Source organism: Pseudophryne corroboree, chromosome 1 (genome assembly GCF_028390025.1).
Source record: "Pseudophryne corroboree isolate aPseCor3 chromosome 1, aPseCor3.hap2, whole genome shotgun sequence".
In the NCBI taxonomy this organism is placed as follows: domain Eukaryota; kingdom Metazoa; phylum Chordata; class Amphibia; order Anura; family Myobatrachidae; genus Pseudophryne; species Pseudophryne corroboree.
In genome coordinates, this window is record NC_086444.1 from 827668168 (window position 1) to 827694938 (window position 26771).

General features: G+C 47.5%; 1 protein-coding gene across 1 annotated transcript in view; it reads right to left on the bottom strand.

The window, feature by feature from the left end:
* Nucleotides 1–8706: 8706 nt before the first annotated feature.
* Nucleotides 8707–26771, bottom strand: part of FAM47E (family with sequence similarity 47 member E) — a 116508-nt gene continuing 98443 nt past the window's right edge. Inside the window, exon 9 of the mRNA XM_063919722.1 lies at nucleotides 8707–9961. Coding sequence (XP_063775792.1) covers nucleotides 9818–9961 — 144 coding nt within the window. The 3' untranslated portion in view covers nucleotides 8707–9817. The remainder of the gene's footprint in view (nucleotides 9962–26771) is intronic.

The window sequence follows — 26771 nt, forward strand, 5'->3', positions numbered from 1 at the left end:
CTGGGACATTTTAACGGAGGATGGGGCCCCTGTGCTGACTCCGGGTGGGCCCCCTCCTCTGCACGGCGCAGTATTCTCTGGCTTTGTGCCAGAGTCTACTGTGCATGCTTTGTGCCGGAGTCTACTGCGCATGTCTCCAGAATATGGCACCCGCCATGTTCCAGAGACCAGTATCACTATTGCGCATGCGCTGCGGCCATTTTTGGTGTGATTTTGGCCGCGGCTACAACGCGGGACTCCAGAGAGGTAAGTATTAAACTATGGGTACAATGTGTGCCCCCCCTGGACTCAGGGGCCCATGTGCACCACATACACTGCACCCATTATAGAAACGCCAATGAATAAGAGTAATTACATGTAGTGACAGTCATGAGAGAAGACATGAGAATGGTATTATTCTGAAACATGAATAGGTTTGCCACTTGCCTGGATTACTCCAGGCAGTATATAGAAAATCTATCCGGAGATTTATTATACCAGAAGGGCAGTGTCCAGGAAAATGTAATGTAAACACCATCCTTGACATATAGGCCAGCCTCTCTGTGCATCCACTCGGGCATAATATGAACTGTGGGTGTTAACAGGTGAGGGGTGCTGCCCAGTCAGAACCTCTATATATCAGCGCTTAGGAGTTAATAGAATGATCCAGGAAATGCAGAGGACACAGTTCCAGTGTTGTCCTATAAAGTGCCCCTAGCGCTGATGGCTAACTAAGTACTGGGTGAAGTCCTGACCCTACTTAGCTGTGACCTGCTGACTGCCAGTCTAGCTGTAGAGCTCTTCTAGCCTGGAGTCAGGGCTGGGAAGTGGAATTCCTGAAGCGGGAGTGTTATGTTGACAGTTATCATGGTCGACATGAGAATGTCTACATTGTTGAAATGTTGTCATGCTTATGTCGACAGTGACCATATCGACACTCATAATTTCTATACAACTGACATGTCATCATGATAGAATGTCCACAAAACATCCCCGATGGCCCAATAGTCACTTACCTCGTCTCAACGCAGCGGAGTCTCCAATGTGGTCTCCAAAGGTGCCGGCAGTCATGTGTCCATCAGTTCTGATGAGTGGAATTCTGGTTAGTACAGTCCCCCTATTCCTAATCCCTATTCCTCCCACTAGTGCTCAGATGCTATGGAGGAACCTTTTTCGGGGTGGGTGTCCCCATTTCCTTAGGGTTTCCAGCCCTGGGCTGACTGATTTAGGGCTGGTTGCCATTATGGTAGGGGTATTCCATGCTGTGTGTATCCCTGCTATAGTGCCATCCTCCCAGCTTGTTCAGCCTGGCGCTGGTTATTGGAAAATATGGGACATCTCTTCCACGTCCTGCTCTCTAGGCAGGCATGGAAGGCAATAAAAATAAGATTTTACTTACCGATAAATCTATTTCTCGTAGTCCGTAGTGGATGCTGGGGACTCCGTCAGGACCATGGAGAATAGCGGCTCCGCAGGAGACAGGGCACAAAACTAAAGCTTTAGGATCAGGTGGTGTGTACTGGCTCCTCCCCCTATGACCCTCCTCCAAGCCTCAGTTAGGATACTGTGCCCGGACGAGCGTACACAATAAGGAAGGATATTGAATCCCGGGTAAGACTCATACCAGCCACACCAATCACACCGTATAACTTGTGATCTAAACCCAGTTAACAGTATGACAAACGTAGGAGCCTCTGAACAGACGGCTCACAACAAATAACAACCCGATTTTTTTGTAACAATAACTATGTACAAGTATTGCAGACAATCCGCACTTGGGATGGGCGCCCAGCATCCACTACGGACTACGAGAAATAGATTTATCGGTAAGTAAAATCTTATTTTCTCTGACGTCCTAAGTGGATGCTGGGGACTCCGTCAGGACCATGGGGATTATACCAAAGCTCCCAAACGGGCGGGAGAGTGCGGATGACTCTGCAGCACCGAATGAGAGAACTCCAGGTCCTCTTTAGCCAGGGTATCAAATTTGTAGAATTTTACAAACGTGTTCTCCCCCGACCACGTAGCTGCTCGGCAGAGTTGTAATGCCGAGACCCCTCGGGCAGCCGCCCAGGATGAGCCCACCTTCCTTGTGGAATGGGCCTTGACAGATTTAGGCTGTGGCAGGCCTGCCACAGAATGTGCAAGTTGAATTGTGCTACAAATCCAACGAGCAATCGTCTGCTTAGAAGCAGGAGCACCCAGCTTGTTGGGTGCATACAGTATAAACAGCGAGTCAGATTTTCTGACTCCAGCCGTCCTTGAAATGTATATTTTCAATGCCCTGACAACGTCCAGCAACTTGGAATCTTCCAAATCGCTAGTAGCCGCAGGCACCACAATAGGCTGGTTCAGGTGAAACGCTGACACCACCTTAGGCAGAAACTGAGGACGCGTCCGCAGTTCTGCCCTGTCCGAATGGAAAATCAGATATGGGCTCTTATACGATAAAGCCGCCAATTCTGATACTCTCCTGGCTGAAGCCAGGGCCAGTAGCATGGTTACTTTCCATGTAAGATATTTCAAATCCACCGATTTGAGTGGCTCAAACCAATGGGATTTGAGAAAATCCAAAACTACATTCAGGTCCCACGGAGCCACTGGGGGCACAACCGGGGGCTGTATATGTAGTACTCCTTTTACAAAAGTCTGGACTTCAGGAACTGAAGCCAATTCTTTCTGGAAGAAAATCGACAGGGCCGAAATTTGAACCTTAATGGACCCCAATTTGAGGCCCATAGACAATCCTGTTTGCAGGAAATGTAGGAATCGACCCAGTTGAAATTCCTCCGTGGGGGCCTTCCTGGCCTCACACCACGCAACATATTTTCTCCAAATGCGGTGATAATGTTGTGCAGTCACCTCCTTCCTGGCTTTAACCAGTGTAGGAATGACCTCTTCTGGAATGCCTTTTTCCTTTAAAATTCGGCGTTCAACCGCCATGCCGTCAAACGCAGCCGCGGTAAGTATTGGAATAGACACGGTCCCTGCTGAATCAGGTCCCGTCTTAGAGGTAGAGGCCACGGATTTTCCGTGAGCATCTCCTGAAGTTCCGGGTACCAAGTTCTTCTTGGCCAATCCGGAGCCACGAGTATCGTTCTTACTCCCCTTTGCCGTATAATTCTCAGTACTTTGGGTATGAGAGGCAGAGGAGGAAACACATACACTGACTGGTACACCCACGGTGTTACCAGAGCGTCCACAGCTATTGCCTGAGGGTCTCTTGACCTGGCGCAATACCTGTCCAGTTTTTTGTTGAGGCGAGACGCCATCATATCCACCTTTGGTTTTTCCCAACGGTTCACAATCATGTGGAAGACTTCTGGATGAAGTCCCCACTCTCCCGGGTGTAGATCGTGTCTGCTGAGGAAGTCTGCTTCCCAGTTGTCTACTCCCGGAATGAACACTGCTGACAGTGCTATCACATGATCTTCCGCCCAGCGAAGAATCCTTGCAGCTTCTGCCATTGCTCTCCTGCTTCTTGTGCCGCCCTGTCTGTTTACGTGGGCGACTGCCGTGATGTTGTCCGACTGGATCAACACCGGCTGACCCTGAAGCAGGGGTTTTGCCAGGCTTAGAGCATTGTAAATTGCTCTTAGCTCCAGTATATTTATATGAAGAGACATCTCCAGGCTTGAGCATACTCCCTGGAAGTTTCTTCCCTGTGTGACCGCTCCCCAGCCTCTCAGACTGGCATCCGTGGTCACCAGGACCCAGTCCTGTATGCCGAATCTGCGGCCCTCTAACAGATGAGCACTCTGCAACCACCACAGAAGAGACACCCTTGTCCGTGGCGATAAGGTTATCCGCTGATGCATCTGCAGATGCGATCCGGACCATTTGTCCAGCAGATCCCACTGAAAAGTTTGTGCGTGGAATCTGCCGAATGGAATTGCTTCGTAAGAAGCCACCATCTTTCCCAGGACTCTTGTGCATTGATGCACAGACACTTTTCCTGGTTTTAGGAGGTTCCTGACAAGTTCGGATAACTCCTTGGCTTTCTCCTCCGGAAGAAACACCTTTTTCTGAACCGTGTCCAGAATCATTCCCAGGAACAGCAGACGTGTTGTCGGGGTCAACTGAGATTTTGGAAAATTCAGAATCCACCCGTGTTGTTGCAGCACTACTTGGGTTAGTGCTACTCCGTCCTCCAGCTGTTCTCTGGACCTTGCCCTTATCAGGAGATCGTCCAAGTAAGGGATAATTAATACGCCTCTTCTTCGCAGAAGAATCATCATTTCGGCCATTACCTTGGTAAAGACCCGAGGTGCCGTGGACAATCCAAACGGTAGCGTCTGAAACTGATAATGACAGTTTTGCACCACGAACCTGAGGTACCCTTGATGTGAAGGGCAAATTGGGACATGCAGGTAAGCATCCTTTATGTCCAGGGACACCATAAAGTCCCCTTCTTCCAGATTCGCTATCACTGCTCTGAGTGATTCCATCTTGAACTTGAATTTTTGTATGTACAGGTTCAAAGATTTCAGATTTAGAATAGGTCTTACCGAGCCGTCCGGCTTCGGTACCACAATAGCGTGGAGTAATACCCCTTTCCCTGTTGTAGGAGGGGTACCTTGACTATCACCTGCTGAGAAAACAGCTTGTGAATGGCTTCCAATACCGTCGCCCTGTCTGAGGGAGACGTTGGCAAAGCAGACTTTAGGAACCGGCGAGGGGGAGACTTCTCAAATTCCAACCTGTAACCCTGAGATACTACCTGCAGGATCCAAGGGTCCACCTGTGAGCAAGCCCACTGTGCGCTGAAATTCCTGAGTCGACCCCCCACCGCTCCTGAGTCCGCTTGTACAGCCCCAGCGTCATGCTGAGGGCTTTGCAGAACCCTGGGAGGGCTTCTGTTCCTGGGCAGGGGCTGCTTGCTGCCCTCTCTTACCCCTTCCTCTGCCCCGGGGCAGATATGACTGTCCTTTTGCCCTCTTGTTCTTATAGGACCGAAAGGACTGCGGCTGAAAAGACGGTGTCTTTTTCTGTTGGGAGGGGGTCTGAGGTAAAAAGGTGGATTTTCCGGCAGTTGCCGTGGCCACCAGATCCGATAGACCTACGCCAAATAATTCCTCCCCTTTATACGGCAATACTTCCATATGTCGTTTGGAATCCGCATCACCTGACCACTGTCGCGTCCATAAACTTCTTCTGGCAGATATGGACATCGCACTTACTCTCGATGCCAGAGTGCAAATATCCCTCTGAGCATCTCGCATATAAAGAAAAGCATCCTTTAATTGCTCTATAGTCAATAAAATACTGTCCCTATCCAGGGTATCAATATTTTCAGTCAGGGAATCCGACCAGACCACCCCAGCACTGCACATCCAGGCTGAGGCGATGGCTGGTCGCAGTATAACACCAGAATGTGTGTATATACTCTTTAGGGTAGTTTCCAGCCTCCTATCAGCTGGATCCTTGAGGGCGGCCGTATCAGGAGACGGTAACGCCACTTGTTTTGATAAGCGTGTGAGCGCCTTATCCACCTTAGGGGGTGTTTCCCAGCGCGCCCTAACCTCTGGCGGGAAAGGGTATAATGCCAATAACTTTTTTGAAATTAGCACTTTTCTATCTGGGTTAACCCACGCTTCATCACATACATCATTCAATTCCTCTGATTCAGGAAAAACTACAGGTAGTTTTTTCACCCCCCACATAATACCCCTTTTTGTGGTACTTGTAGTATCAGAGATATGCAAAGCCTCCTTCATTGCCGTGATCATATAACGTGTGGCCCTACTGGAAAATACGTTTGTTTCTTCACCGTCGACACTAGATTCAGTGTCCGTGTCTGGGTCTGTGTCGACCGACTGAGGTAAAGGGCGTTTTACAGCCCCTGACGGTGTCTGAGACGCCTGGGCAGGTACTAACTGGTTTGACGGCCGTCTCATGTCGTCAACTGATTTTTGTAATGTGCTGACATTATCACGTAATTCCATAAACAAAGCCATCCATTCCGGTGTCGACTCCCTGGGGGGTGACATCACCATTACCGGCAATTGCTCTGCCTCCACACCAACATCGTCCTCATACATGTCGACACACACGTACCAACACACAGCAGACACACAGGGAATGCTCTTATCGAAGACAGGACCCCACTAGCCCTTTGGGGAGACAGAGGGAGAGTTTGCCAGCACACACCCAAGCGCTATAATATATATGGGAACAACCTTATATAAGTGTTGTATCCTTATAGCAGCTTAAATATATAAAATATCGCCAAAAAAGTGCCCCCCCTCTCTGTTTTACCCTGTTTCTGTAGTGCAGTGCAGGGGAGAGTCCTGGGAGCCTTCCTCACAGCGGAGCTGAGCAGGAAAATGGCGCTGTGTGCTGAGGAGAATAAGCCCCGCCCCCTATTCCGGCGGGCTTTTCTCCCGTAGTTTGTAATATCTGGCAGGGGTTAAATACATCCATATAGCCTCAAGGGCTATATGTGATGTATTTTTTAGCCATAAAAGGTATTTACATTGCTGCCCAGGGCGCCCCCAGCAGCGCCCTGCACCCTCCGTGACCGTTGGTGAGAAGTGTGTGACAAACAATGGCGCACAGCTGCAGTGCTGTGCGCTACCTTCAAGAAGACTGAAGAGCCTTCTGCCGCCGGTTTCTGGACCTTCAATCTTCAGCATCTGCAAGGGGGGTCGGCGGCGCGGCTCCGGGACGAACCCCAGGGTGAGACCTGTGTTCCGACTCCCTCTGGAGCTAATGGTGTCCAGTAGCCTAAGAAGCCAATCCATCCTGCACGCAGGTGAGTTGAACTTCTCTCCCCTAAGTCCCTCGATGCAGTGAGCCTGTTGCCAGCAGGACTCACTGAAAATAAAAAACCTAAAAACTTTTTCTAAGCAGCTCCTTAAGAGAGCCACCTAGATTGCACCCTGCTCGGACGGGCACAAAAACCTAACTGAGGCTTGGAGGAGGGTCATAGGGGGAGGAGCCAGTACACACCACCTGATCCTAAAGCTTTAGTTTTGTGCCCTGTCTCCTGCGGAGCCACTATTCTCCATGGTCCTGACGGAGTCCCCAGCATCCACTTAGGACGTCAGAGAAATAATAATACTTTTATTTATATATGGTTCTTCCTCCCATAGGACTCAATGCACTTTACAAGCATCAAAAACAAAGCACATTGTACAAAAGATTTAAGTAATATAACAATAAACAAACCACACAGAATTCTAAAAACAGAAAAGAAAACCTATAGAGCATATTAAGCATATTGTCGGGTTGATGCAGACATTTTGGGTAATAACTTTCATGGGATTATATATTCCACCCATGAAAGATAACAGGTAAGGCCACTGCGGCGGGCTCACTTCATAGGATTATCCAGGGTAGAATAGGTCACGCCCAGTAGATATGACACAAAATGGGTGGTTGCAGCATCTTAATGCTATTACTAGGGTTCCAACAGTCATGTCCATGTATTTTCCATCCCATCCACGAGCGTACCAGGTGTGGCAGCCATGTTGGGTGCACTATGAAGGTTACACTGTAGAAGAGAAGCCATACAGGGACTCAAGAGCCAGAGCAAGCAAAAATACAATATGAAGAAATTATAATTTTTGATTTAAAGAACAAATATTGCAAATGGCAGATCGTCCAATGGCACAAAATAACATGTCAGATCATGTGTACATGCAGTGATGGTTTTGAGGGACTCAAGTCTGTGGCCTTAGCAGCAGGCGGAGAAGACCAGAGGGCAGATGATGGAAGGGGAAGTGGTTAATATATCACCGCACGGGATCCTAGTGATCACAATGCCGACGCCGGAATCCTACGCAGCAGTACAATGATGGTGCTGGAATAACAGCAAGGTAGGTGATTATCCCTCTATGGGTGTACACGACACCCATAGAGGGAGAATATAACCTGTAGTGAGTGCAGCGTGCCACCGTGCCTGCAGCATGGCGAGCACAGCGAGACCGCAAGGGTCTTACTAGCACTCGCCCCGCTGCCGGCATACCGGTGGCCGGGATGCCGCTGTCGGTAATTCACGCAGAACCCGATGGGAGGCCAGCCGCAGCTACGGTCATCCAGGCAGCAGTGGTCAGATCCAGCAGCAAGGTGGCAGAAGGCAGTGTAGTGCTGCCGGCGGAGGCATGGGAGGCCAGTCGGTGGGAACAGTGGTGGTCAGGCAGAGTGTCGGCAAATCTGCAGCCAAGGCCAGCAGCCGGGATTCCAAAGGTAACACCAGCAGCGTGGACCACACCATCGGTGGACTAGTGGGTCTGGATCCGAGTGGAGGAGCTCAGCAGGGGCCACACTCATACTGGGGTGGTCGGTGAAGCAGGAGCTGTTGCGGGGGCCTCTCCTGGTGGTGCTTGGAGGGGTCCAGATGATCGTAAGCTGGACCCCTGAGACATCTGCTCAGCTCAGGCACGCTCTAGTATAAAATTACTTGTACATTATTACAGTGAATGTGAAATCTGAAATAGCTGAACATGCTGTCTGTTCCACATCTTTGGTGACACTGACATTTTGAAAAAGCCGCGCAGGAGGGAGAATGTCTCTGTACTAATTGCTGAATATAAACACATGGGGCATTGTCAGTGATGTCACATCTAGATAAAAACACAATAGCTGATATGCTATACTATGCCACTGCTTTTTAGGCCTCTGGCACTTAGGCGAAGAGTTGTGTACTGGGCATTTTAATCCTTGTGACAGATGGGAAGATACACATCAATGCATTTACTTTTTAAAAGAGTTGCTGTGAAAATCCAGAGTGCATGTTTTATTTTATTTGTAATATACCAGAGTTCCCAAGTCATTACAGAACGGATATTACAGTAGACTACAAAGCAGAACATTACTACTGCAATTTGGGGGTAATTCCAAGTTGATCGCAGCAGGAATTCTGTTAGCAATTGGGCAAAACCATGGCCCTCATTCCGAGTTGTTCGCTCGCAAGGCGAATGTAGCAGAGTTACACACGCTAAGCCGCCGCCTACTGGGAGTGAATCTTAGCTTCTTAAATGTGCGACCGACGTACGCGCAATATTGCGATTACAAACGAGTTAGCAGTTTCAGAGTAGCTCCAGACTTACTCTGCCTGTGCGATCATTTCAGTGCTTGTCGTTCCTGGTTGACGTCACAAACACACCCAGCGTTCGCCCAGGCACTCCCACCGTTTCCCCGGCCACTCCTGCGTTTTTTCCGGAAACGGTAGCGTTTTCAGCCACACGCCCCTGAAACGCCGTGTTTCCGCCCAGTAACACCCATTTCCTGTCAATCACATTACGATCGCCGGAGCGAAGAAAAAGCCGTGAGTAAAAATACTTTCTTCATAGTAAAGTTACTTGGCGCAGTCGCAGTGCGAACATTGCGCATGCGTACTAAGCGGATTTTCACTGCGATGCGATGAAAAATACCGAGCGAACAACTCGGAATGAGGGCCCATGTGCACTGCAGGGGAGGCAGATGTAACATGTGCAGAGAGAGTTAGATTTGGGTGTGGTGTGTTCAATCTGCAATCTAATTTGCAGTGTAAAAATAAAGCAGCCAGTATTTACCTTGCACAGAAATAAAATAACCCACCCAAATCTAACTCTCTCTGCAAATGTTATATCTCCCCCCCCCCTGCAGTGCACATGGTTTTGCCCAACTGCTAAAAAATTTCCTGCTGCGATCAACTTGGAATTACCCCCTTTGTCCCACTGTATCACTGGCTTTATGGTAACTAAATGTTGCTATTCTAAGATATTTATATTGCTCATTAGCCTTTTTAGTTATTTGCTTATGACTGCATTCTGAAACCGGCCCAATTACACATTAACCACATAACTGGTTAATATTCAATCTAAAGACAGAGTATGTGACATAGAGAAGGTAATTAGTTTATTATACTATCTTCATGGGTAGAGGCTGAGCTGGACCGGTACCAGGTGTTTCTGCCAGAAGAAGCCGTTCTACATCCTGTTGGAATTGGGCTTTCTGAGGGTACAGCATCTTTTCTAGGGAATATTTTGTTGATAAACTGAAAAAAAAAAAAAAAAGGTAAAATGACATTATGCATACAAATATATATACACTAGCTGAATACCCGTGCGTTGCTATGGGATGAGGATGGTAAAATAAGATTTTACTTACCGGTAAATCTATTTCTCGTAGTCCGTAGAGGATGCTGGGGACTCCGTAAGGACCATGGGGATAGACGGGCTCCGCAGGAGACATGGGCACTTTATGAAAGAATTTAGTTCCTGGTGTGCACTGGCTCCTCCCTCTATGCCCCTCTTCCAGACCTCAGTTAGAGAAACTGTGCCCAGAGGAGATGGACAGTACGAGGAAAGGATTTTGTTAATCCAAGGGCAAGATTCATACCAGCCACACCAATCACACCGTATAACTTGTGATAACTACCCAGTTAACAGTATGAAAACAACATATCAGTTCAAGACCGATGCAACTATAACGTAACCCTTATTGAAGCAATAACTATATACAAGTATTGCAGAAGAAGTCCGCACTTGGGACGGGCGCCCAGCATCCTCTACGGACTACGAGAAATAGATTTACCGGTAAGTAAAATCTTATTTTCTCTAACGTCCTAGAGGATGCTGGGGACTCCGTAAGGACCATGGGGATTATACCAAAACTCCCAAACGGGCGGGAGAGTGTGGATGACTCTGCAGCACCGATTGAGCAAACAAGAGGTCCTCCTCAGCCAGGGTATCAAACTTGTAGAACTTAGCAAAAGTGTTTGAACCCGACCAAGTATCAGCTCGGCACAACGGTAATGCCGAGACCCCTCGGGCAGCCGCCCAAGAAGAGCCCACCTTCCTAGTGGAATGGGCCCTAACCGATTTAGGCAACGGCAATCCAGCTGTAGAATGAGCCTGCTGAATGGTGTTACAAATCCAGCGAGCAATAGTCTGCCTTGAAGCAGGAGCGCCAAGCTTGTTGGCAGCATACAGGACAAACAGTGATTCTGTTTTTCTAACTCTAGCCGTTCTGGCTACGTAAATTTTCAAAGCCCTGACCACCTCCAGGGACTTGGAGTCCTCCAAGTCACGCGTAGCCACAGGCACCACAATAGGCTGGTTCATATGAAAGGATGATACCACCTTAGGCAGGAATTAAGGACGTGTCCTCAACTCCGCTCTATCGACATGGAAAACCAGATAGGGGCTTTTATGAAACAAAGCCGCAATTCCGACACTTGCCTAGCCGAAGCCAAGGCTAATAACATGACCACCTTCCAAGTGAGATATTTTAACTCTACCGTTTTAGGTGGTTCAAAACAGTGTGACTTAAGGAAACTTAACACCACGTTAAGGTCCCAGGGCTCCACCAGAGGTACAAAAGGAGGCTGAAAATTCAGCACTCCCTTCACAAAAGTCTGAACCTCTGGGGGAGAAGCCAATTCTCTTTGAAAGAAAATGGATAGGGCCGAAATCTGAACCTTAATGGAGCCTAAGTTTTAGGCCCAAATTCACTCCAGTTTGTAGGAAGTGAAGGAAACGGCCCAGATGGAACTCTTCCGCAGGAGCATTCCTGGCCTCACACCAAGAAACACATTTTCGCCATATACGGTGACAATGTTTAGATGTCACGTCCTTCCTAGCCTTTATCAGCGTAGGAATGACCTCATCCGGAATGCCTTTTTCCGCTAGGATCCGGCGTTCAACCGCCATGCCGTCAAACGCAGCCGCGGTAAGTCTTGGAACAGACATGGGCCCTGCTGCAACAGGTCCTGCCTTAGAGGAAGAGGCCACGGATCTTCTGTAAGCATTTCCTGCAGATCCGGATACCAGATCCTTCGTGGCCAAACTGGAACAATGAGGATTGTTCTCACTCCTCCTTTTTCTGATTATTCTCAACCCTTGGGTATGAGAGGAAGAGGAGGAAATACATAGACTGACTGGAACACCCACTGTGTCACTAGGGCGTCTACCGCTACTGCCTGAGGGTCTCTTGACCAGGCGCAATAACTCTGCAGCTTTTTGTTGAGACGGGACGCCATCATGTCTATCTGTGGCAGTCCCCCCGAACTGCAATCTGTGCAAAGACTTCCTGATGAAGTCTCCCCTCTCCAGGACGTATATCTGGTGAGGAAGTCTGCTTCCCAGTTGTTTACTTCCGGAATGAACACTGTTGACAGTGCGCTTACATGATTCTCCGCCCAGCGAAGAATTCTGGTGGCTTCCGCCATCGCCACTCTGCTCCTTGTGCTGCCTTGGCGGTTTACATGAGCTACTGCGGTGACGTTGTCTGACTGGATCAGAACCGGTTGGTCGCGAAGAAAGGTCTCCGCTTGACGTAGGGCGTTGTATATGGCCTTTAGTTCCAATATGTGGATGTGAAGACAAGTCTCTTGACTTGACCAAAAGACCTTGGAAATTTCTTCCCTGTGTGACTGCTCCCCAGCCTCGGAGGCTCGCGTCCGTGGTCACCAGGATCCAATCCTGAATGCCGAATCTGCGGCCCTCTATAAGGTGAGCACCCTGCAGCCACCACAGGAGAGATACCCTGGTCCTGGGGGTGATCAACTGATGAATCTGTAGATGTGACCCGGACCACTTGTCCAGTAGGTCCCATTTGAAGTCCTCGCATGGAACCTGCCTAAGGGAATGTTTTTCCCAGGACTCGAGTGCAGTGATGCACTGACACCTGTCTTGGTTTCAATAAGTCCCTGACTAGAGTCATGAGTTCCTGGGCCTTCTCTATCTGAAGGTAAACCCATTTCTGGTCTGTATCCAGAGTTATAGGAACCAACTGTGACCTCGGGAAATTGAGAATCCAGCCGCGTTGTTGTGACACCAACTGCTCTTTTGATCTCGCCCTTATTAGGAGATCGTCCAAGTATGGGATAACTGTGACTCCTTGCTTGCGTAGGAGCACCATTATTTCCGCCAATTACCCTGAAATTGGTAATGACAATCCTGTACCGCAAGTGTCAGGTACGCCTGATGGGGTGGATAAATGGGAACATGAAGGTATGCAGCCTTTATGTCTAGATACACCATCCAATCCCCCCCTTCCAGGCTGGCGATGATCGCTCTGGGCGATTCCACTTTAAATTTGAACCTTTTCCCGTATAGGTTCAGAGATTTTAATTTTAAAATAGGTCTGACCGAACCGTACGGTTTCGGGACTACAGCCAAGGTTGAGTCATATCGCCTTCCTTGTTGCAGGAGGGGAACCTTGAGCACCACCTGTTGGAGATACAATGTGTGAATTGTATTTAATATTATCTCCCTTTCTGGGGGAGAAGCCGGTAGGTCCGATAAGGAAAAACCGGCAAGGAGGCACCTTTCGAATTCCAGCTTGTAACCCTGAGAAACAATTTTTATTGCCCCGGGATCCACCTGTGAGTGAACTCAGATGTGGCTGAAGAGTCGAAGACGTGCTCCCACTGGGACGGACTCCCTTAGCGGAGCTCCAGTGTCATGCGGTGGATGTAGTAGAGGCCGGGGAAGACTTCTGTTCCTGGGAACTAGCTGTTCCCTGTGCCCTTACCTCTGGTAAGAAAGGACGCTCCTCGTACTTTCTTGTTATTCTGCGACCGAAAGGACTGCATTTGATAATGTCGTGCTTTCTTAGGCTGTGAGGGAATATAAGGCAAAAGATCAGAATTACCAGCTATAGCTGTGGAGACCAGGTCCGAGAGCCCTTCTCCACACAATTCCTCAGCCTTGTAAGGTAAACCTTCCATATGCCTCTTTTAGTCGGCATCACCTGTCCATTGCTTGTCCATTGCTTGTTCCACAGGACACGTCTAGCAGAAATCGACATAGCGTTGACTCTAGAACACAGTAGACTAATGTCTCTTTGGGCATGTTTTTTATATATATATATATATATATATATATATATATAATAAGACAGCATCTTTTATATATATATATATATATATATATATATACGTATACTAGGGTCAATAACATGGTATCCTTATCTAGGGTTTCAATCTCCGCTGATAAGGTATCTGTCCACGCTGCTACAGCGCTATAAACCCATGCCAACACAATCGCCGGTCTGAGTAGTGTACCAGAATGTGTGTAATTGGACTTTTGGGTAAACGTGACAAAGCTTTGTCCACCCTAGGGAAAAATTCCCATCGTATCCTGGCCCTAGTAGGGAAAGGATACTCCCTGAGAATTCTTTGTGGGAATCTGCAGTCTCTTGTCTGGAGATTCCCGCTCTTTTTCTTCATGAGAGGAGGGAAATTTACCTCAGCTTTCTTTCCCTTAAACATATGTACCCTTGTGTCAGGGACAGATGAGTCATCAGTGATATGCAAAACAACTTTTATTACAATAATCATATATTGAATACTTTTCTGCCAGTTTTGGCTGTACCTTTGCATTATCGTAGTCGACACTGGAGTCAGACTCCGTGTCTATATCAGTGTCTATTATTTTGGATAGTGAATTCTGAAGGTCTCTGCAACATAGGGACAGACATGTGTAGATTCACTGTCTGTTATCTTTTGTGCAATAAATTTACCTTAGCACTTAGTTTCACATATCCAATCCGGTGTCGGCGTTGTCGACGGAGACACCACTCACACACACATTTGCTCCATCTCCTCCTTAGGAGAGCCTTTTACCTCAGACATATCGACACACACGTACCGACACACCACACACTCAGGGAATGCTCATCTGAAGATAATTCCCCCACAAGGTCCTTTGGAGAGACAGAAAGAGAGTATGCCAGCACACACCCCAGCGCTATATGACCCAGGAAAAAACACAGCAATTTAATGTTTACCCAGTAGCGATGTTATTATCTGCGCCGAATTATGTGCCCCCCCTCTTCTTTAAAACCCTCTCTTCTACCGTGGTATAAGCAGGGGAGAGTCCGGGGAGCTTCCTCTCAGCGGTGCTGTGGAGAAAAACATGGCGCTGGTGAGTGCTGAGGGAGAAGCCCCGCCCCCTCGACGGCGGACTTCTGTCCCGCTTATACAGTAATTTTGGCGGGGGCTCATACATACATACATATATACAGTGACCAGCTGTATATATGTGTACTTTTGCCAATATGAGGTCCCAAATGCTGCCCAGGGCGCCCCCCCCCCCCCCCCTGCGCCCTTACAGTGACCGGAGTATGTGAGGTGTGTGGGAGCAATGGCGCACAGCTGCAGTGCTGTGCGTTACCTCAGTGAAGATCATGAAGTCTTCTGCCGCCTGTGAAGTCTTCTTTTCTTCTCATACTCACCCAGCTTCTATCTTCTGGCTCTGCGAGGGGGACGGCGGCGCGGCTCTGGGACGGACGGCGAGGGTGAAATCCTGCGTACCAATCCCTCTGGAGCTAATGGTGTCCAGTAGCCTAAGAAGCAGGACCTATCTGCAGAGAGTAGGGCTGCTTCTCTCCCCTCAGTCCCTCGATGCAGGGAGTCTGTTGCCAGCAGAGCTCCCTGAAAATAAAAAACCTTATAAAATATTTCTATCAGCAAACTCAGGAGAGCTCACTGAAAAGCACCCAGCTCCTCTGGGCACAGTATCAAACTGAGGTCTGGAAGAGGGGCATAGAGGGAGGAGCCAGTGCACACCAGGAACTAAATTCTTTCTTAAAGAGCCCATGTCTCCTGCGGAGACCGTCTATTCCCATGGTCCTTACGGAGTCCCCAGCATCCTCTAGGATGTTAGAGAAAATAAGAATTTACTCACCGGTAATTCTATTTCTCGTAGTCCGTAGTGGATGCTGGGAACTCGGTAAGGACCATGGGAATAGCGGGCTCCGAAGGAGGCTGGGCACTCTAGAAAGATTTATGACTACCTGGTGTGCACTGGCTCCTCCCACTATGACCCTCCTCCAAGCCTCAGTTAGGACACTGTGCCCGGACGAGCAGACATAATAAGGAAGGATTTAGAATCCCGGGTAAGACTCTTACCAGCCACACCAATCACACTGTACAACTCGTGATACTATATCCAGTTTGACAGTATGAAAACAACTGAGCCTCTCAACAGATGGCTCAACAATAACCCTTTAGTTAACAATAACTATTTACAAGTATTGCAGACAATCCGCACTTGGGATGGGCGCCCAGCATCCACTACGGACTACGAGAAATAGAATTACCGGTGAGTAAATTCTTATTTTCTCTAACGTCCTAGTGGATGCTGGGAACTCCGTAAGGACCATGGGGATTATACCAAAGCTCCCAAACGGGCGGGAGAGTGCGGATGACTCTGTAGCACCGAATGAGAGAACTCCAGGTCCTCCTCAGCCAGGGTATCAAATTTGTAGAATTTTGCAAACGTGTTTGCCCCTGACCAAGTAGCTGCTCGGCAAAGTTGTAAAGCCGAGACCCCTCGGGCAGCCGCCCAAGATGAGCCCACCTTCCTTGTGGAATGGGCATTTACAGATTTTGGCTGTGGTATGCCTGCCACAGAATGTGCAAGCTGAATTGTACTACAAATCCAGCGAGGAATAGACTGCTTAGAAGCAGGAGCACCCAGCTTGTTGGGTGCATACAGGATAAACAGCGAGTCAGAGTTTCTGACTCCAGCCGTCCTGGAAACATATATTTTCAGGGCCCTGACAACGTCTAGCAACTTGGAGTCCTCCAATTCACTAGTAGCCGCCGGCACCACAAAAGGCTGGTTCAGGTGAAACGCTGACACCACCTTAGGAAGAAATTGGGGACGAGTCCTCAATTCTGCCCTATCCATATGGAAAATCAGATAAGGGCTTTTACACGACAAAGCCGACAATTCTGACACTCGCCTGGCTGAAGCCAAGGCCAATAACATGACCACTTTCCACGTGAGATATTTTAGATCCACGGTTTTTAGTGGCTCAAACCAATGTGATTTTAAGAAAACTCAACACCACGTTGAGATCCCAAGGTGCCACAGGGGGCACAAACGGGGGCTGAATATGCAGCACTCCTTTCACAATGCCTGAACTTCAGGTACTGAAGCTAATTCTTTTTGAAAGAAAATCGACAGAGCCGAGATCTGTACTTTAATGGAGCCTAGACTTAGGCCCATATTCACTCCTGCTTGCAGGAAATGTAGAAATCGACCTAGTGGAAATTCCTCTGTTGGGGCCTTTTTGGCCTCGCACCATGCAACATATTCCCGCCACATGCGGTGATAATGCTTTGCCGTAACATCTTTCCTGGCTTTAATAAGCGCAGGAATGACTTCTTCCGGAATACCCTTTTCTCTCAGGATCCGGCGCTCAATCGCCATGCCGTCAAACGCAGCCGCGGTAAGTCTTGGAACAGACAGGGCCCCTGCTGAAGCAGGTCCTGTCTAAGCGGCAGAGGCCATGGGTCCTCTGATATCATTTCCTGAAGTTCCGGGTACCAAGCCCTTCTTGGCCAATCCGGAACCACGAGTATCGTTCTTACTCCTCGCCATCTTATTATTCTCAGTACCTTTGGTATGAGAGGCAGAGTAGGGAACACATAAACCGACTGGTACACCCACGGTGTCACTAAAGCGTCCACAGCTATCGCCTGAGGGTCCCTTGACCTGGCGCAATATCTCTTTAGCTTTTTGTTGAGGCGGGACGCCATCATGTCCACCTGTGGCCTTTCCCAACGGTTTACCAACAGCAGGAAGACTTCTGGATGAAGTCCCCACTCTCCCGGGTGTAGGTCGTGTCTGCTGAGGAAGTCTGCTTCCCAGTTGTCCACTCCCGGAATGAACACTGCTGACAGTGCTAGTACGTGATTTTCCGCCCATCGGAGAATCCTTGTGGCTTCTGCCATTGCCATCCTGCTTCTTGTGCCGCCCTGTCGGGTCACATGGGCGACTGCCGTGATGTTGTCTGACTGTATCAGTACCGGCTGGTTTTGAAGCAGGGGTCTTGCCTGACTTAGGGCATTGTAAATGGCCCTCAGTTCCAGAATTTATATGTAGGGAAGTCTCCTGACTTGACCATAGGCCCTGGAAGTTTCTTCCCTGTGTGACTGCTCCCCAGCCTTGAAGGCTGGCATCCGTGGTCACCAGGACCCAGTCCTGTATGCCGAAACTGCGGCCCTCTAGAAGATGAGCACCCTGCATCCACCACAGTAGAGACACCCTGGTCCTTGGAGACAGGGTTATCATTTGATGCATTTGAAGATGCGATCCTGACCACTTATCTAAGAGGTCTCACGGGAAGGTCCTCGCATGGAACCTGCCGAATGGAATTGCTTCGTATGAAGCCACCATTTTTCCCAAGACTCGTGTGCAACGATGCACCGATACCCTTTTTGGTTTTAGGAGGTCTCTGACTAGAGATGACAGCTCCTTGGCTTTCTCCTGCGGGAGAAACACTTTTTTCTGTTCTGTGTCCAAAATCATCCCCAGGAACAGTAAGCGAGTGGAAGGAACCAGCTGTGACTTTGGAATGTTCAGAATCCAGCCATGCTGTTGTAGCACCTCCTGAGATAGTGCTACTCCGACCAGTAACTGCTCCCTGGACCTTGCCTTTATAAGGAGATCATCCAAGTATGGGATAAATAAAAACTCCCTTTTTTTTGAAGGAGTATCATCATTTCTGCCATTACCTTGGTAAACACCCTCGGTGCCGTGGACAGTCCAAACAGTAGTGTCTGGAATTGGTAATGGCAATCCTGTACCACAATCTGAGGTACTCCTGGTGAGGAAGGTAAATAGGGACATGCAGGTAAGCATCCTTGATGTCCAGGGATACCATGTAATCCCCCTCGTCCAGGCTTGCAATAACCGCCCTGAGCGATTCCATCTTGAACTTTGTTATGTAAGTGTTCAAGGATTTCCATTTTAAAATGGGTCTCACCGAACCGGCTGGTTTCGGTACCACAAACAGTGTGGAATAGTAACCCCGTCCTTGTTGAAGTAGGGGCACCTTGACTATCACCTGCTGGGAATACAGCTTGTGAATTGCCTCTAGCACAGCCTCCCTGCCTGAGGGAGTTGTCGGCAAGGCAGATTTGAGTAAACGGCGGGGGGGAGACGCCTCGACTTCCAGCTTGTACCCCTGAGATACTACTTGAAGGATCCAGGGATCCACCTGTGAGCGAGCCCACTGATCGCTGAAATTTTTGAGGCGGCCCTCCACCGTACCTGGCTACGCCTGTGGAGCCCCCGCGTCATGCGGTGGACTCAGAGGAAGCAGGGGAAGAATTTTGATTCTGGGGACTGGCTGCTGGTGCAGCATTTTCCCTCTTCCCTCGTTTGACCCGCCTGCTTTTTTGAAGCCGAAAGGACTGTACCTGATAATACAGTGCGTTTCTTAGGCTGTGAGGAAACCTGAGGTAAAATATTTTCATCCCAGCTGTTGCTGTGGATACGAGGTCCCAGAGATCATCCCCAACCAATTCCTCACCCTTATAAGGCTCTATGTGCCTTTTAAAGTCAGCATCACCTGTCCAGTGTCGGGTCTCCAATACCCTCCTGACAGAATGGACATTGCAATAATTCAGGATGCCAGCCGGCAAAATATTCCTCTGTGCATCCCTCATATATAAGACGACGTCTTATGTTCGCAAAATAGTATCCCTGTTTGAAAGGGATACAGACCACGCTGCAGCAGTCTGCAGGTCTCAGTCTAGTACCTGAGTGTGTAATTACAGACTTCAGGATAGCCTCCTGCTATTTATCAGCAGGTACCTTCAAAGTGGCCGTATCCTAAGACGGCAGTGCCACCTTGACAAACGTGTGAGCGCCTTATCCACCCTAGGGGATATCTCCCAGCGTAACTTATCCTCTGGCGGGAAAGGGTACGCCATCAGTAACTTGTTAGAAATTACCAGTTTCTTATCGGGGAAACCCACGCTTTTTCACACTTCATTCACTCATTTGATGGGGGAACAAAACACTGCCTGCTTTTTCTCCCCACACATAAAACCCTTTGTTTTTAGTGGTACTTGGGTTAATGTCAGAAATGTGTAACACATTTTATATTGCCGGGATCATGTAACGGATGTTCCTAGTGGATTGTGTATATGTCTCAACCTCGTCGACACTGGAGTCAGACTCCGTGTCGACATCTGTGTCTGCCATCTGAGGGAGCGTTGATGGCCTTTGAGACGTCTGGGCAGGCGCGGGCTGAGAAGCCGGCTGTCCCATAGCTGTTACGTCATCCAGCCTTTTATGTAAGGAGTTGACACTGTCGGTTAATACCTTCCACCTATCCATCCACTCTGGTGTCGGCCCACAGGGGCGACATCTCATTTATCGGCAACTGCTCCGCCTCCACATAAGTCTCCTCATCAAACATGTCGACACAGCCGTACCGACACACCGCACATACACAAGGAATGCTCCAATGAGGACAGGACCCACAAAAGCCCTTTGGGGGGACAGAGTGAGAGTATGCCAGCACACACCAGAGCGCTATATAATGCAGGGACTAACTGAGTTATGTCCCCTATAGCTGCTTTTATATAATTTATACTGCGCCTAAATTTAGTGCCCCCCCTCTCTGTTTTAACCCTGTTCTGTAGTGTAGACTGCAGGGGAGAGCCAGGGAGCTTCCCTCCAACGGAGCTGTGAGGGAAAAATGGCGCCAGTGTGCTGAGGAGATAGGCTCCGCCCCTTTTTCGCGGACTTTTCTCCCGCATTTTTATGGAATCTGGCAGGGGTTAATATACATCCATATAGCCCTGGGGGTTATATGTGATGTATTTTTGCCAGCCAAGGTGTTTATATTGCTGCTCAGGGCGCCCCCCCCCAGCGCCCTGCACCCATCAGTGACCGGAGTGTGTGGTGTGCATGAGGAGCAATGGCGCACAGCTGCAGTGCTGTGCGCTACCTTGGTGAAGACTGATGTCTTCTGCCGCCGTTTTTCCGGACCTCTTCTTGCTTCTGGCTCTGTAAGGGGGACGGCGGCGCGGCTGCGGGACCGAACACCAAGGACTGGGCCTGCGGTCGATCCCTCTGGAGCTAATGGTGTCCAGTAGCCTAAGAAGCCCAATCCGGCTGCAAGCAGGCGAGTTCGCTTCTTCTCCCCTTAGTCCCTCGCTGCAGTGAGCCTGTTGCCAGCAGGTCTCACTGAAAATAAAAAACCTAAATCTATACTTTCTTTCTAAGGGCTCAGGAGAGCCCCTAGTGTGATCCAACCTCGGCCGGGCACAAGATCTAACTGAGGCTTGGAGGAGGGTCATAGTGGGAGGAGCCAGTGCACACCAGGTAGTCATAAATCTTTCTAGAGTGCCCAGCCTCCTTCGGAGCCCGCTATTCCCATGGTCCTTACGGAGTTCCCAGCATCCACTAGGACGTTAGAGAAATTAGAATTATAGTTGTTTGTTAATTTACGTTGGTTGGAGATCTAGTATATAGGCATATCTTGCTTCCCTGACCTACTTTGTGTAGTGGCTGGACCCCTTTTTGGTCACCCAAGGGATCCTTCTCTTCCCACTATACAATTCTCAGTCTGTGGCTTCTTCCTGCCTCCTTTCCCCTCCTCACATCATGTCAGTGCCCCTGTGAAATGATCGATTTATTTACAGTTTCTTATATAGCGCAGCACATTATGCGTCTCGTGATATACTCTGTGCTGCTGGGGGACCCTGCTACTTCCACTATATAACTATACTCTCAGTGTGTGGGTTCGTGCTACCTCCATTCCCCTCCTCACATCATGTCACTGCCCCTGTCACATGTAGCCCTGTCCTGCCTGACATATCATGCATCTCCTAATATACTCTGTGCTGCTCGGGATCCTGCTCCTCCCACTATATAACGCTCATCATGTGGCTTCCTGCTACCTCCATTCCCCTCCTCACATCATGTCACTGCCACTGTCACATGCAGCCCTGTAGTCATTGACATATCATGCATGTCCTGATATAGTCTGTGTTGCTGGCCCACCACTAGGGGTGCTAGGGGTGTTGTTACCCCCACTATGTTTGTTCCCAGATTGTAAGTCATATGTGTACCAAGTTTGGTGTAAATTGCTCCAGGCATTCCAGAGTTATGTTGGAACATACATATACACATACATACACACATCCATTTATGGTGATTTCTGTGGATGGACAGTGACATTTGTAAAACTGGTTCTTAGTAAGCACCTGAGACCTAAGGAGAAGCTACCTGCCAAGTTTCAAGATTGTAGGCCTTGTGGTTTAAGAGATTTCGCGATGAGTCAATCTCCTTTTTTGCCTTTTTATATATATATATATATATATATATATATATACACAAGTTTTTGCTCCGGCACTCGGCTCAGCCCCTGCTATGGGGCTGACTTGCTCAGGTGCCCTCCTCAAGGGAAAAGACCCTTTGCATAACACCAAACAAAAATGATGAGGCGGCACTCAGAGTCTTGTGAAGTAACAACAAACTGTAATGGTGCAGAATCAACGTTTCGGGGTTTCCCCCTTCGTCAGGATAAGTGCAATGCAAACAACTGTGAGTTTAAATACCACTATAGTGGTATTTAAACTCACAGTTGTTTGCATTGCACTTATCCTGACGAAGGGGGAAACCCCGAAACGTTGATTCTGCACATTTACAGTTTGTTGTTACTTCACAAGACTCTGAGTGCCGCCTCATCATTTTTGTTTGGTATATATATATATATATATATATATCAGGGACGTGCGGTGAGGTAAATTTCTCAGGAGGCATTGGTTAGTACCAGAGCCAGATTTACACACAATATATGAGCCAAATGGTTCATGTGGGCATTACATACAGGTGCAGCAGTATAAACTACTGGAAATGTGGTGAGTTTTGATCAGAGATCGGCGGAAAAGATAAGCAGGTGAGGCACTGCCTCACCTGCCATAGACTTTTTACTCCAGAGATTTGACTATAAAATTGATTAGAATAATAGAAAGAAGATATTTTTAACATAATATTTGTATTTTTCATATACTTTATCCAGTTAAAACTCTGGCACAAACGTTAGTCTAACAGAAAAGGCTCTGCATCACCCCACCGCACGTCACTGACAGTGTGTATGTATATATATATATATATATATATATATATGTATGTATATATATATATATATATATATTGTCAAAGTCGAAAAATATCATGAATCACTTGCCTTGTACTAACCCCATGCACATGCCCGCTGCGCGTGCACACGCCCTGCCGTGCGTGCGCATATTCGCACTGCGCGTAAAAGAGCTTCTACGGCCGTGCGCTTTGGCGCGTGGTATGCGCATTTACGGTAGGGTTTGTGAGCGTGTAGCGGGCGACTCGATCATAGCATATTTAACCCATATAGTGTGTTTTATAGATAATATTCCCCTTAACAATGTCAGCAAGTATGTTTAGTTTAAACGGTTCTTGGACAGAGAGATTCCTCTTTGCATGATAGGAAGGGTCAGATAAAGGTTGAACGATGGTGTCTAGTATCCAGCTGTAGAGTATTTTAATGGTAACATTTCGGTGTTGGTTAGGAAGAGTTTGCTCGCTCCTGCGTATAGTTATGTACAAAAGTAGTTTATAGACATTTACTGTATTTGCTGTTCATTATCCATGCGGGGGGAATCCAGAGGATACCACCCACTACAGCAGTTGGGGAGAGACACAGCCCACCTGTTCAAATCTACCTATGACCTTTCTTATAATGCAGAGACACATTCCTGTGTCCAATGAACAATGAGATTGTAGGAACCATTGTATTGTGAATGTATGCTGTGTATATAAAGACCAGCATTGCCTGGCCAGTCACTCACTCACTCTCTCTGAAAGGTTTTCACATTGAAGGCTGAGGGCTGGATCCAGGACGCGCTTGCGAATCATTCCCACGTGTGTAAGTTTCTCTGTAGCCATTTTGTTATCCTCTGTGTTTGCCATTTGTTCTCATTGTGTACTCATCCTGTTTGCTTGTGTTTGCGATCGCTTCGCTATTGTTTATATTATTACTTGTTATTCTGTTTAGATTTTGATGTTAGTTTTGTAGTGTATAAGCTGTATTGTTTTTCCCCTTTTTACTCTAAAGCAATCCACGAAGGTGTTAGAGCCGGAGTGGTTTTCAAATCCAAACAAGGTCTTGCGTATTCACTAGTTACTGCTAAGGGCTCTCTTAGCGTATTAATCGCTCATATATTATTACATTGCCAAGGTTTAGAGTATAAGCATACCCTTACTGTGTGTTATTACTAAGGTTTACTGTGTATCATTCCGTGAACGTACGTGTCGCTCGTGTGTCGCGCCCACGGCCTCGTGTCTGCTACGCTAAGTGCGTACCCTTACGGTACTTAGTGCGCCTATAGCGTACTTAGTCCGTAATAGAATATAGCTTAATGTTGAAAGGTAATAACTGACATTATCAATTGGGGGCAATCGTCCGGGCCTCCTCATATCCACAGCCTAGCAGGACAAGGCAGACTTTATCCATCAGCAAAGGGCGGGAAGGTAGTATCCCCTGTTAGCCGTTCGGTGGTCGGGGATACAGTAGTGCTGATTAGATAAGCGTCTGCTCCGCTTGGTTTGTAGGGATGCTGGTGGGATCCGGACCCGAAAGGTAAGAACGTTAAGCTATTGTCTTTTAAATCTGTTTAAATTTCTGTTTGGTGCCAACTGCGCACGCAACACATGTAACACACGCACACACCTGTACTCTGCATATCTGACCATATTGTTGCAAAACAAGGTTCAAATGAGTCATATTGTGTTTGATTCAGATTGGATTGCTTATCTGTTTAAGTAGGTTTAAAAGTATATTTAAAAGTTGCTGCAAAAGCCTTGATATAGTGTTGTTGTTTTTTTTTAACTCAGGCCTAAAATAACTTCAGGGGCTTGCATAGTGATTTTTTTGTGACAAAGGAAGCCGCATGGTCTGTTCTCCATTTTGTGTAACCCTCATGGATGTGGAAGGGGGAGGAGCAGCGGCCATTTTTGGAAGGTCAATTTTTTTTCTAAATAGATGATTTTCAGTCTGCTCAGGAATAATCAGCCGTCCTTGGTCAAAAATAAATCACCATTTATGAGTTACCAATGCATTTATTTAACCCATGCCATAGTCAATTACAAATAGATTCAGATGGGGTTTAATAAAAGTTAATAGTAAGATGAATATTTGATGTAAGAACGACACACAGATATAAAACAAAGTTTTTTTTTTTCTTCTTCTTCTATACCTCCACGATTCTGTTAAACTCTGCTTGTTGTAAGATAAGCCATTGAAATGCAAATTAACCTGTGCAACAGCTTTTTTTTCCTGGCAGTGAAAGGCCACCTTCACAGACAGTCAAAGGCACATTCATATGCAAATTAGAGGAGTGAATGGGTCTCGGGAGACCAGTGAATAGTACATAGATATAATATTATAATTATGTGCGTGTGTTTATATCAATGTATGTTCTGCAAGATAGCTATCCAATATGAATCATACTATTGGAAGCATTGATTACTAGATTAATTTAGAATTGTATTTTGTGTATTCTGCATATCTATTCGCTTGTTGCCATTAGCATTGATTATTAGATACATTTTGACCCGTGCTGAAAAATTTGTTGCTATTTAGTTAAAAGTAAAACTAATACTTAAGGGAGTAATTGTAAAACACGCACGCAGCCTGACCCAGTTATAAAGGCTTATACAGGAGAAACTGTGTGGTGCTTGGTAAACGATTATAGTTAAATATCGTTTACATTTTATAGAAGCGTGTTATTTGTATTGCTGCGGACGTAACCGGCCTGTGTACACGTGTCTCGGGCAACGTGCGAGACTGCGTACGCAACGCAAAGGCCTACACACGTGGCGTACATTACGCAACGTGCGTACAGATACGCCCACAAAATACAAATCACACAATAGCATTGTTTTAGTTTAGGCGATACGGTAGCCACGCGATAATAGCACAAATTGATCAGTATCCAATATTTAGTTTAAATACCTTGCTTTACTGTAGTACCTCTGGGGAGAGCTATCAGTTTACGGGAAATGATTTTTCTGATCAGAAAACTATAGAATGATAGTGTGGGCTGAAAAAGGTATGAGTGTATTGAACTCCGCTTGGTGGTCTTGGTGAAGCTTGGTGAATCTTGGTGAAGCTTGGTGAAGCACGGTCTAGGTGAAAACGTGCGAGCACGGTTTTGGTGAACACGTGCAACGAAGTGTGATAAGAGTTTTCGTGGTATTACGCTCCGGCTGTTGTGGAGCACAGTAGGAAGACTCCAATGATCCTACCATTTATGGACAACAAGTGTCTATAAGTGGTACGATTGGACCGCACGGTTGTAGGTGTAAACCCATGACGCAACGTGATATGAGGTCGCATATTCATGCGTAAATTGCCCTCATACGTGTTGTAGGGAGCACATGCAAGCGTGATTTGTGTAAAATAAAGGAAGAGAATTTTCGCTGGTCTCTCAGGAAAATCTCTAGAGGTCGGGCCTGCAACGACTATGTGTGTCTGCTAAAAGAGGCGGATCCGTGATACTCGGAGCAGAAGAAGCTGGTGGAAGAGCTTGAAGAACTTCCACCGTAGACTTCTGTGTTTGGTGCATTTTAGGAAGTTTTTCTGTGTTAAAAAGGTCCACAATGGAAGCCAAATGCACAACACAGGGACGTTTAGCAGTCAGGGTTCAGACTGAAGAGATGTGCAGACCCCAGGGGTCTGCTCGGTTAGTAATGTGGGGGAAGTATGGTACCCACACTGAGACCTTTTGTGATGAATGGACACGAATGACTGTGGGGGGTAAAGCACCATTTCCTGGGATAGGTAGCTTTGACTCAGAGGTATTGCATAATCTAAGGCTTAGGATCTGTCTCATAAAATCCCAAAAACAGAGGATCAGACACACAAACTGTTTACATTTATGGCAACAAGAGAGTGATATACAGAGGGAATTAGCTTACATAGCTGGTTCCAACACTGGCAGGAAACTGATGGCAACTGGAGAAACAATGGCTACAGAGAATGGCATACTGGGATATGATGATAATAGT